The sequence below is a fragment of the Protomyctophum parallelum genome (assembly GCF_964188405.1).
Source record: "Protomyctophum parallelum genome assembly, chromosome: 14".
Taxonomy (NCBI): Eukaryota; Metazoa; Chordata; class Actinopteri; order Myctophiformes; family Myctophidae; genus Protomyctophum; species Protomyctophum parallelum.
Genome location: NC_139709.1, coordinates 22999908 through 23012437, shown reverse-complemented (window position 1 = coordinate 23012437; position 12530 = coordinate 22999908). Strand labels below are relative to the sequence as shown.

At 43.0% G+C, this 12530-nt stretch overlaps 1 protein-coding gene across 3 annotated transcripts in view; it reads left to right on the top strand.

Moving 5' to 3' along the window:
* Positions 1 to 968: 968 nt before the first annotated feature.
* The window catches only part of LOC310870976 (rho GTPase-activating protein 12-like), a 53823-nt gene continuing 42261 nt past the window's right edge, over positions 969 to 12530 (top strand). For all 3 annotated transcript variants that reach the window (XM_083782386.1, XM_083782385.1, XM_083782384.1), the window contains exons 1-2: positions 969 to 1177; positions 8544 to 9389. In XM_083782386.1, the coding sequence (XP_083638512.1) occupies positions 8643 to 9389 (747 nt within the window). In that variant the 5' untranslated portion in view covers positions 969 to 1177; positions 8544 to 8642. The remainder of the gene's footprint in view (positions 1178 to 8543; positions 9390 to 12530) is intronic.

The following is a 12530-nucleotide window of genomic DNA, read 5'->3' as shown; positions in this document are numbered from 1 at the left end:
AGAGGTAGCAGCTCGTTTGTTTAGACGAGTCTTCTGGTTGCCTGACAACTAATTAACGAATCAAAGCGCAATTGTTCCTCCGGGAAATATGATGATTAAAGGAAACTGCTGGGAGCGCGTACCGAGTCGAATAGAAGAGGAGGCTGTCCTGCACCACAGTGACAGTGTTACATTAGAATAATCTGAACTCGCTCGTCAAACTGTACCTACATAAGCATGCCACTTCCAGTTGTGGGACTTCAAAATAAGTAACGTTATTTTTTGGTCTGTTTTAACTTTTATAAATAAAGTATCTATTTTTATCCACCCTCTCCTCATTGTTAACCTTTTGAGTGCTCGGATCGCCGCCTTCTCTTTAGTATTCTAGTCCCATTGATCTTTGAAGCACCAGCCTACTTTACATTATAATTTTTTGCATCTCCATCGAGCACCTGGTTGATTTTCTTTTTGTAACGTTATTTGTATTTTGGACAGTGCAAAATGCCATAAAGGAATTATTATAGGCCTACCTTAATTTCACAAGCCTGCTGACATGATTGAATAATATGGATTCTTATTGGGAAATTATAGGATATACAAAATGTGTATTTCCCTTAAAATAGATATGTAAATTACATCACATACTTCTACATTCATTAAAACTCTGAACTCTGACTGGGGTGGGAGTCTGCTCTGACTGAGTCTAATGATCATTATAAAAGAAAATATTTTAAAAATAAGGGAAAAGGTTATATTATTGACTTTGATGTAATTAAAATGTACACTACTGACTATCTAGAAAATAAAAACATGGCACTTGTTGCAGACCCCTGCAGTAAATAATCAAATATACAGTGCTTCTTCATTTTATAATGGTTTATTAATGTTTTATTAGTCAAAAAATATATATATCTTATTTTGAAGTCTGCCAACCGGATATGTATTACTTCGTAAGGCGCGTCTTGACGAACGTGTTAAGAGCTGACGGAACATCGGGTTGTCCTGTGTTACCTTTTTCTTTCGCAAAGAACTAACCAGTTACCAGACAGTGGATTTTCACATACAGGTCGAAGGAGGGAAGAAGAAGAAATAGAAGAACATTCATGGGATTGTTTTAAACTTTAATCCAGGAAAACGTGCCGCGACGCGCGTGTTATTATTGTCTTCCCTCTGGATCCGATTCTCGCTACAAGAGAAGGTAAGACTTTTCCCTGAGTTCCAGTGTTTGGATTTACACTTCCAGGGAAAGAGAATCAGACAAAACCCTAATTAGCTAAAACGTTAGCAACAGCTTAGCTACTCCAGTGTCTACCTGCCCTGCCTCATGTTCATGTATAGAGTGTAAACGGTGTCGCAGGTAAAAAAAAAAAAGAAAGAAAAAAAGAACTGATCTATAGAAGCTACTGTAGATCAGTTCAATTTGACAAGTGACTTTAAAAAGCATCCCTATTTTTTCAGTTTTTACTGTTTTACTGTAGTAATCTTGTCATTAAAGGTGCAAGCAGTGCTTACTGTGCTTCAAACGTAAACATTGTGTAGCAGTGGAGACACCTTGATTGTCATAGCTCTTGATAGATGGACAGCAGGTATAGTTTGTAAACTGCATAATTCGCTGTATTCTGGGGGCCTTGGTAGGATTGTTTACACAAATGGGAATAAAGATTTAAAATGTATATTTATAATGGGGTAAGATAGTTCCAATTCATATTGAACAGCTGTCAAACTCTTCAGTTCGTGGAATATAGATTTCTGTAGTAAAGTACAGTAATTGCTGTTATTGCGCCAACATTACCCAACACTTTCCCCCTGAAAATTCCATAAATGTCACACACTGGATGCAGTGATGCTGTGTGTGGTTTAGCATAGTCTGAGTGAGACATGGCCTATTTGCTCTGATTCAAGGAACGCTGTGGGGAGAGAGTTGTTTAACTAGGTCTAGGACATACTGTGCTGAACCAAGCTGTTATATTTGGTGTGCTTACACCCAGAGGTCACCATGGACCTCCTGAGGAGCGATACTTCTGCTTCAGACCTCTGTGATGTATGATGTTACAGTATAAATCACATTGATTGGAGATGTGTGTTTAACAGCCAATTTACTTGTATCACCTGAACCCTGGAAGTCATATTTCTTCACACAGTCGGGTCTCTCTCTCTCTCTCTCACTTTGCCACTCGATCTGCCATTCACTTTATGCATGTGCATACACTCTATAGTCTATATGATATACACATACACAGTACACACATTCTGTATCTTCATTATATGTAGCTTATGTATCTACATGACTAATTACTATTAACTTGGAGGCAGTTGCTGGCTAACTATTACAATTTTACAGAGTCCAGTGAGTGATATTAAACTCATCTCTGTTTTGTAAAAAAAAACAAAAAACGGTGAACTCTGCAAAGTGGAGACATTTCAGAGCTGACAGCCTGACACTGAAGAACGATGCATGCCATGGGCCTGACATGCCCGCACTTCGATGGAAAACACCTTACAGGCTCATATTGAAAATTGAAAATTCCTTCCGAGGCATTGCTCTCCACTTTGCTGAGGAAGGGGAAAAAAACAACTGTAAGGGGTGCATCAGTGAACGCGCTGACGATAGCAGATTATTCACTACAGTTGCCTTATCAAATAGTCCTCGACTTCACAGACACAACTCCTCTCCTGTCATGTTACTCTCTCGTGACCTTTCATTCCTAGAAGCTCCACTCACTCCCATCTGTATTTCGTCATGTGAAACCACATGATGGCGTGTTCCTGAGATAAGCAATGACAACAACGACATGTTCCTTGTTTTTAGATAGCTTAGAAGTAGATGGTTTTGTAAGAGCACATAAGAGTTAAGACTCAGTCGGCTCTGCTCCTTCAATAATATACACCACTGATCTGCCCTTGAGCAAGGCAGTAAACCTCTCCAACTTCTACACACTGCTAAATGTGGTTTATAGTACCCTATATTGGGAAGGCCTGTGTGTGTTCATGGCAACTCCTCAGCCCACGCTTCTCCAAATAAGAATATTTTTAGGTTAACTGAGGTTGAATTAGGGTTTAGTAGTAGCTATTTATCTGAAAGGGAGCAGCGTAGTCTAACTTTAATGTAAACTGGCTGAGTCAACAAGTTTTAGACTGACTGACACTCACTCTCTCTGGCCCAGGCCTGACTTACGGGAGGTTGTCGGCGATCTTAGGGGGAAGTGTGAAACGGGCAGGGCAGGGTGGAAAATAAACGTTCCCCCACAGGCTCAGTGGATCATGGGAAGTCCCCAAATCCACTTGATATTTTACTGTGTTTGACAAGCCAACGTATTTTTTTAAGAGTTAAAGGAACCCCTATGTAACGGTTAGGACTGAACACACACACACACACACACACACACACACACACACACACACACACACACACACACACACACACACACACACACACACACACACACACACACACACACACACACACACACACACACACACACACACACACACACACACACACACACACACACACACACACACACAGACAGTATTAAAGGACCACTTCACCACTTTTCAACCTATCTTCATATAATAGGTCCTCACTAATAATCATGATAAAATGGCACGATTCTTTTCTACTCGGTCTGTGTCTCATAGGAGGGCTGTGGGCAGTTTAGAAACCGTCTTCCAGTGACATCATCATTAGGCAGATTTTGTTTTAAACAAGATTTTTTTACAAAAATGTTTAGATTTTCATTATCGTGAGAACGATAATGAAACTTTTCAGGACGTAGAAAGCCTGCGGTTTCTATTAGTTTGTATTCCCCATCGATGATGTCACTGGAAGACGGTTTCTGAACTGCCCACAGCCCTCCTATGAGACACAGACCGAGTAGAAAAAAATCGTGCCATTTTATCATGATTATTAGTGAGGACCTATTATATGAAGGTAGGTTGAAAAGTGGTGAAGTGGTCCTTTAATATTTGAGTCGTTTTATTTTTCCAGGCTGAAAAGACAACCAAAGCATTTAAAATGTATATTTATTTAATGTGGAATTTAATTTTTATTCTTGTCGTGAGTATCATTTCCAAGGCATAAGATAATAATATGACATAAGAGATAACCTTCTACTGGAGTGATGGTGAATTCAGCTCCATCTTAACCACAACGTCGTCTCTGGGCTTACAGTACAACAAAGGTCTTCAGTGAAGTGTGTATCATCATGACAGATTGTGTTCAACAGTGCATAGTACAGTTTACTTTAGAAGAGGTTACTTATAGATGGATAGATAGGTGATCTGTGTATATGAGGTTGGAGGAAAGGCTATGGGCAGACACAGTTGCACGTTCAAATAATAAACAAAAGATCAGACAGCAATGGAAACGGTATTGGTGATACTTGCCAACTGAGTTAGGACATTGCAGATGAAAGCGTTAACCATTGAAGTGATGCCAGTTTGCATCACCAGAATCTTATTAACCATATTAATTATACAGTGGTGTATGGCATTCTCTACTGTGTTTACCCACAAACCTTCACTGCTGTATGATTGGACAGTAGACCACACCCACTTCAAACTTCAAAGAATGAACATTGAAAATAATTTATTGTGTTGATTATGTTAAATACCCAAACTACTGCGTGGGAAATGGGAATTGCCCACATTACAGCTCACTTTTACTGCAGTGTTTCACATCATTTATGATTTTAGCATGTCTGCTTGTAAAGGATCATGAACAATTTAGGCTAGGCTATACTAAGAGGGGATGGATGGGTGAAAAAGTGTAAGATCAACTTTGCTTAATGAAATGAAATCACAGACAGGTTTGATCAGCTTCTGTAATGACTGTTCTAGCTTGAATATGTTTTAGTGAGGTGTCCCTCAGGGTGTGGTTTGGGCTACAGTGGATTATAATCCGCAATGTTATTAGTCATCTGGTCACTATATCAGGAGGACTAATTTATGTGTTTCATGTAGCCCACTCAAGCAGTCTTTTAAGATTCATGTTTTGGCATTTCTTTATTTAAAATACGTCTGTATTATGGAGACAGCAAACCAAGGGCAGAGAGAGGAGATACATATGATAAGACAGAGGGGTCAGAATCAAATGCTGATCCTTCCTCACGTTCAAAAGGAGCATTATGGTCTCTGTGCTAACTGGGCTGAGCCACCAGGAATAGTCTTTGATTAAGATAATTAACCATGGAAGATGAGTGAAGACAGCACAGCACTGGGTATTCCATAATGGCTGCCTAGTGCCTACTAGCCCAGAGTTTGCGGTTCAGCACGTCCAATTATGTTGATGGTGCTTGTAACGAGACTGTTGGTGAGCTATAAGCATGTGGTTTAAACAAGGCTATATCACAGTGATGCTGATTGCTGTGTGGTCAGGCTATTCTCAAGAATGCTCCTACTTTGAAGAGGCTTCATTTTTTGAGGTATGGTGCAATTATGGAGACACACACACACACACACACACACACACACACACACACACACACACACACACACACACACACACACACACAGGGAATGAATAGGCCAGCCAAGAAAATCTGTATTATAGTTTGAATCACACCCACTGTAAATATAGCCTCCTCTCCTATGGGCACACTGGGCAGTGCTTATCTAAAGCAACGTCCATGATAAATTCAGTCAGAGTGGATCCAATAATAGACAACGTGAAAAACAGTGGCAGTGCAGTACACACTCACGCACCCACGCACGCCTCAGATCTCGGTACCATAGACATACAAGGAATAGATAGGTTATAAGTGCATTACTTCTGTGTTCAGAGGAATGGGACCTGGTGATGCTTGTTGCTATGGATAGCCTACCATTATGCTTCTTAATATTGAACAAAAGTGTCAGAGCCCCCCATGATTTGAAGACTTCCTGGTTGACGGGAAAGCACAGCATTGCTATGAAGGGAAATGTCCGTTATACGTTTCTATCATGCTTAACACAGTCTGGGAGGCCATTCTAATTGGGGACACGTCGTAGAGGTCCCAGAATGCCTATATTTAAGTTGGCCTTTGTGTTCTAAAAGTGAATGCGCTGGCAGCATTTTTGTACCAGATAATATCTAGACTGGGTTATGCCTGTGTAGACTATTGACGTGCAAGGCCAACAATACAAGCCAGTCACTGAAGAAACAACAAAACTTTAAGGCGCCATCTACCCTAGCACTAGTCCACAACTTCAGAATCTCAGCACAAGAGTGTTGAAGGTTAAGGCTCAGAGGCTCAACAGCCTCACGAAAATCGTGTTTGGTTGGTTGACATCACCAATGTCACTGTTGTGCAGCCTAGCGCGCACACACAAACACACACACACACACACACACACACACACACACACACACACACACAGTAGAGGGACCCCCTGGGAACCCCCACACGGTAACTCTGTCATTTCTCAACTGTTTCGGATGCGGGACGGCTCGCCGGAACCAGGCCGGACACCACATGGAGTTGCACCACTCACTTCACACGGGTGTGATTTTTTGCCAATTTAACTCTTTAGAGTTGACCCATTAAAGCCAGGAAACACAGATTCTTTGAAATAATCTGTCATTTTAGATTGTTGTGTTGCGTTTTCCTTTTTCTTATTTTTTTTACATTTGACAGTGTGAGAACCACTGAATTAGGTGGTCTTTAGACGAGAACGGTGTTCATAGGAGGTGAAAACGCAACAAACTGAAACCACCTCCCAGAGTGGAAATCTTTGAAAACGCCGTTTCCTCCGGTCTCCGTGTAAACAGGCAAAACGGTGAATCCGCAAAACTTATGACATCATGGCTCACGTTGGCTCACAACGCATATGTTTATTATATTGATGCAGAGCCATTATATGATATCCTACAATGAACAAGCCTCCCTACAAAGCGCCGCTCATCAGCGATGGTGAATGTAAAACCATGAGGTAAATAAAATGCCTTGATTAGGCGGCAGCAGCATTTATGTAGCCTAATGTATTATAAAATATATAACCATCCCGTGGCGCGCTCTGCCTGCATGCTCTGAGCTACCTGGTCCCTCTTCTCATACGTGCGTGACTGGTCTATTTGGCAGCCCGTTACCGCCACCTAGCGACATTATAGCGTTTTCTTGTGTAAAGGGTCAATAAAAAATGAGAACGCAACGGGACTTTGCCGTTTTATCTGGAGACCGTCCCCGTCTAAAAGAGGCCTTAGAAGGCATCTGTAGACTGGGCCTCAGGTCTTACATGAAGTGGATTCTACTGTGCAGGAAGCATAATGAGAGAAGGCTCTGCAGGATGTGATCCCATACCAGGTGTGCTTCCAAATGGACAGGGTATACCCTTACATACTTGCTCTACTCTTAGCTCTGGTCCATAGCTCTAATGCGTTGCATTTAGAGCTATGTTACTCTCGATTACCGAATGCTCCCACTAAGGAAAGTAGGCTTCCTAATGACAGTATGACACAACCCGCCTTTGTTTTGGTGAGTAGCAAAAACTTTATTTTTATTTACGCCAAGGCTGGTCTGCATTCATGCGAGTCGCGGAAGTCGAGAGTAACATAGCTCTAAATGCAACGCATTAGAGCTATGGACCAGAGCTACTACTTGGCCCCCTCCTTTTTTTTACCCTCTCTTTTTTTTAACAATTCCAAGAAGAACAATTGATTTGTCCAATTAACTAATTAAAAGCACAGTTCCTCTTAGCAAGACTCTGGTCTGCCGTCTAAAGCGGAGATGTTATGAAATGTTTCTAACTGGGGTGTGGTGTTTATGGAAATAAACCCTCTTGATTCTTGGATGAGTGCTAAGCGACATGATTGCAAAAAAAATTGTGGACATCATGGGGTCATCATGAGCTAAACCCTATATTTATCACATAACCACGGCGGTGGTATAGCGGTGATGAGGTTATTGTCCCAGCACTACTCAAGTCTGCTTTCTAAACGAAGCACTAGGCTTAGTAGACTGGTTTTATAGACGGTTTAATAATTAAGCGTATGCTCATTTCTTTACACATTCCATTGAACAAAGCCTTGTCAACTCTTAGGTTGCTAAAGGTGTGTGTGTGTGTGTGTGTGTGTGTGTGTGTGTGTGTGTGCGCGCGTGTGTGTGTCCTATTAGCACTAGTTACTGTTTGAAATCAAAAGGGATGGAATGGAAGAGAGGAAGATGGAGAAAGAGACAGACAAGACATTTCTGTCTCTTTAATCTCATGTGCTGTTCAGCCACCTATAAGCCTGGGAGCTCTACCTAGGATTACTGATCTTCATTTGTTCTGACTGGGTTGAGGGGTTAAGTATGTCTGACTGAATGTGTATCTGTGTTTGTTTGGGTGTGTTCAGTGTTGTAAGAAAGAGTCTCATGTAATGTGTATGGCAGCATGTGTCCCATTCACGTGAGTTTCTGTGTAATCATTAACACTCACCGACAGTCCGTGTTTTCAATGTCATTCTGTTTCATCGGCATATGTTTCAATGTTGCCAAGAGTGGCAAGTGTAAGGGAATCAGATGAATATTAATGATGTTAATTGAGAAATAATTATCTCTCTCCAATGAACTTCTGTGCTGACCCCTATGTCTATCTGCTGTCTCCAGCCTTCATCCGGCGAGCCATGCTGAATCTGCTGATATCTCCGTCTGTCCTGCGGTGAATGTCCTTCCAGAGGGGAGACTAGAGAGACGGTCAGTGGCGTCATGGCGGACCTGCCCATCGCGCCGGGCCAGATCTATATTGAGGTGGAGTATGACTATGAGTACAAGTCCAAAGACCGCCTCATCACCATCCACCAGGGAGACTGCTACATGCTGGTTAAGAAAACTAATGAGGACTGGTGGCAGGTGAGGAAGGAGGAAGGCACCAAGGCCTTCTATGTGCCGGCTCAGTATGTCCGAGAGGTCCGCAAAGCTCTCATGCCCCCGCCCAAACCCATCCACCATCAAGCCACGCCCCCAGAAGGCCCAGGCAACAACGCAGTCCCTGGCCAGCACGCTGGCGGGCAGACAGGCCGAGCTAGGCCGGACGCCCTGGACCTGCACTCCGACAGCTTCCAACAGCGGCAGGAGTCGTCCTTCTGCCGCTCGCCGTCCTCGCCTAACACGCCTACCACGCCCTCGGCCACCTCCTCTTTCTCGAGCAACCGCCTCAGCCCGTCCAGCCCACACCGCGACGCCAACCACAGCCCTGCCGCCAGCAGCCCCACCGAGCACAACCGAGTGCCGGCTGAGATCCTGGTCCAAGCTGGCCAGAAGGGAAGCGGCGACGGCGGAAGATGCAACACCCTGCCCCGGAGCCGCGCACGCTCCCCGGACCTGGTGAGGTCCCCGCTGGACGTGGACAATGCCCAACAGCTCTGTGACTCGGCTGGGGAGAGCTCGGAGAGACGTACCAACGACTCGGAGTCTGGAGACGAGCTGAGCAGCAGCTCCACAGAACAGCTTGAGGTAAGGAGCCAAGGGCTGATATCATGTTGGTAGTGATTCTGGATCTATGAGGTTTCGTCACTGCCCACAATGAGCCTGATTTGTGGATCTGATCTTGATTTCAGAGAGTCCTAGCTCACGAGTTACTGATTATTTGACAGATTTTTGTAAATATTTATAAGGTAAAAAAATCAATAATAATATAAATTGCTGATACCTAAAACAAATAAAAATAAAAGCTGATCTATTGGTCTGGCTGGCCAGGCTCTACAATACACTGTATCGTCATCAAATTAGAAACATCATAACTCAATATCTGACAATGTGTAGGTCAAAGTTCAAACAAACAATTATTGATTAACACATTGTCGTACACATAACATTTGAATAATTCATCATATGAAGGACGAGACTGATTGCATTTGACACATTGATGTCTACTGGGCCTGGCACATGCCTTTTTTTTGTTTGTTGTGTTGTGTTGCACTACCAAAGTCAGGTCTCTGGGTAACTGTTCTTCCCCCTAGTTAAAACAAAACAAGAAATCATGTTCCCGTATATTCCTTCCATGGCTCTAACCTCCTATACAGACTTGCACATTCTCTCATACTGAAAGAGAGACCATTGACAAAATATTTCTGTGACTGGTAAAAAATGCTGTGAATATGACAGAATATTCAACATTCAGGAGGACTTGCAGCTACTTTGAATTAGTCAGGCAGTGCTGTCCATTAGTCAATTAGGTGGACGATGGTTTGGGTGGGAGGATGGAGGCCTGGGTAGGCGACTGATGGGGAGTACGGTATTTGTTCCTGACATTATTAGCTCAGCCTGTTGGCCAAAACAAAAGCCAGCGAGAGCCCAAAAAACTGAGTTGTTGTGACACTTAAACCCAGTCTACTCTGTCTTTGTGTGGGAGACAAGATGAGAGGAGTGGAGATGTGCTGGTGGATAATTATGTGAGTATGGCTCTAATAGGCCGGCTCAGTGTTCACTTTACACACATTCACACAACCTGCAGTACAACATTGTAACCTGCTCTATTTTTTTTTTTTTAAGAATTTTTTTTTTGCGGCTTACGCCTTTTATTGATTTTTGAAGGGACAGACAGTAGGCTGACAGGAAACGGGAGAGAGATGGGGGGATGACATGCAGTAAAGGCCGTGTCGGGTCCGGGAGTCGAACCCGCGGCACACTGCGACTGGATTACCAGTCCGGTGCCCAGACCGTTACGCTACGGCCTGGGCCAACCTGCTCTATTTTGACACTGTAGAACTCCTTAAAATTTGAAGATCGGGGTGTAACATTCAAGTTCAACTCTGTATGCACTCAGTTGACTTCCACATACCGCAGTTCAGATGGCATTTTATGTTGCGTATTAAAAGAACAGAAATCTGCATAGATTAGATGGTACCATATTTTACATTAGAATGTGTGCAGGTTTCCTGTGAGTTAAAATACTTGATGTTGTTTCAACCTAGCTTCTTTTAACAATGTGCTTGTGACTACTGATATTAGTCCAAATTTGATGTAGTACCCCTAGAACATGTTGTAGTACCATCTAGAACATGATGTAGTACCCCTAGAACATGTTGTAGTACCATCTAGAACATGATGTAGTACCCCTAGAACATGTTGTAGTACCATCTAGAACATGATGTAGTACCTCTAGAACATGTTGTAGTACCATCTAGAACATGATGTAGTACCCCTAGAACATGTTGTAGTACCCCTAGAACATGTTGTAGTACCCCTAGAACATGTTGTAGTACCATCTAGACCATGATGTAGTACCTCTAGAACATGTTGTAGTACCATCTAGAACATGATGTAGTACCATCTAGAACATGTTGTAGTACCATCTAGAACATGATGTAGTACCCCTAGAACATGTAGTACCCCTAGAACATGTTGTAGTACCCCTAGAACATGTTGTAGTACCCCTAGAACATGTGCCTAAGCACTGTGCAGTGGTCTCTTAACGGGAAGCTCGCAACCGCTGTTTGATGACGTGAATAAGAGTTTGGCTCCATAAAGGATGAACACATGCAATTTCAACATAGAACCATATTATTACAGTGCTCCAGAGTGGAGTTCCTGGCTTCCTTCCTTTACAGGTGGCCATTGAAATTGTGCCCTGGAGAAAGGTCAGTGTCGGACTGTCGGGTGTATCAAGAGGCAGCTGTTGTCCACCACAGCACAGTAAAACACTGCTGCTGGATCGCTCGTTTGAGCTCAAATCCAGCCTGTAGTCTAGTAGACACTAGAAACATACTATGTTGGTTGTATCTGTTTGTATGTGTGCGCATGCGTGTGTGCATGCAGGTGAAACTTTCCCAGTTTCAATGGGCAGCCTGTTTTGTTTGTTTTTCCTCTGCTTTGACAGCATGCTGCTGGTGACTTCAGCTCAGGTGTCAATGAACGGCTCCGCCCACCTCTGTTTTCTCTTCGCCGCTCTGCTCTTATCTTCTCAAAATACTGTAGCCTGCAGTGTCACAGCTGATGTAAATGTATTCTCAGTGGAGAATTATTATAGTATGTTGTGTACTATGTATTGGTGAATGTGAAGTTAAAATAATCTATGTAATCCACACATGTAAAAAGCTATTTGTGAGTTTATGTCTTAGTTATACCAGCATTGTTTTGAAGTAGGTTTTACTAATGGGAGATTTAAACACTACTTTGCGATCATACAGTATATGCAGTGCACCAGCACTAGAAGATGGAATGGCATGAATACATAACCAAAGCAGTCTTGAATGCATGACCACAGCAATGCCGAGGGTCCTAAATACATAACCAGAGAGGTGATGAGGGCCAGACTGCAGAATGCGCTGGTTCTGTTATATCTCAGGGAATTGTTACTCACTTAAGCTCCATACACTACCTCTGATAAGCCAGTGAGTCCTTGAAGAACTTGCAGCATTATAGTTGGGCTCATTTTCTTATCGGCAGTGCAAACCATGGCCTACTTTGTCACCATCCCCAGTTTCCCTCAAGTTCCAGCCCTTCTACTGCCATCCTCATCTTGCCTGCCTCCTCTCTCTGTCCTTAGATGGGGAGAAAGGCTAAGCCTCCCCAAGCTCTTCGGGACTTTGAATTGATGCAGTGCTGGAACAGTGGATCTGAACTGGATTCATGCTGAATCTGACCTGAATATTG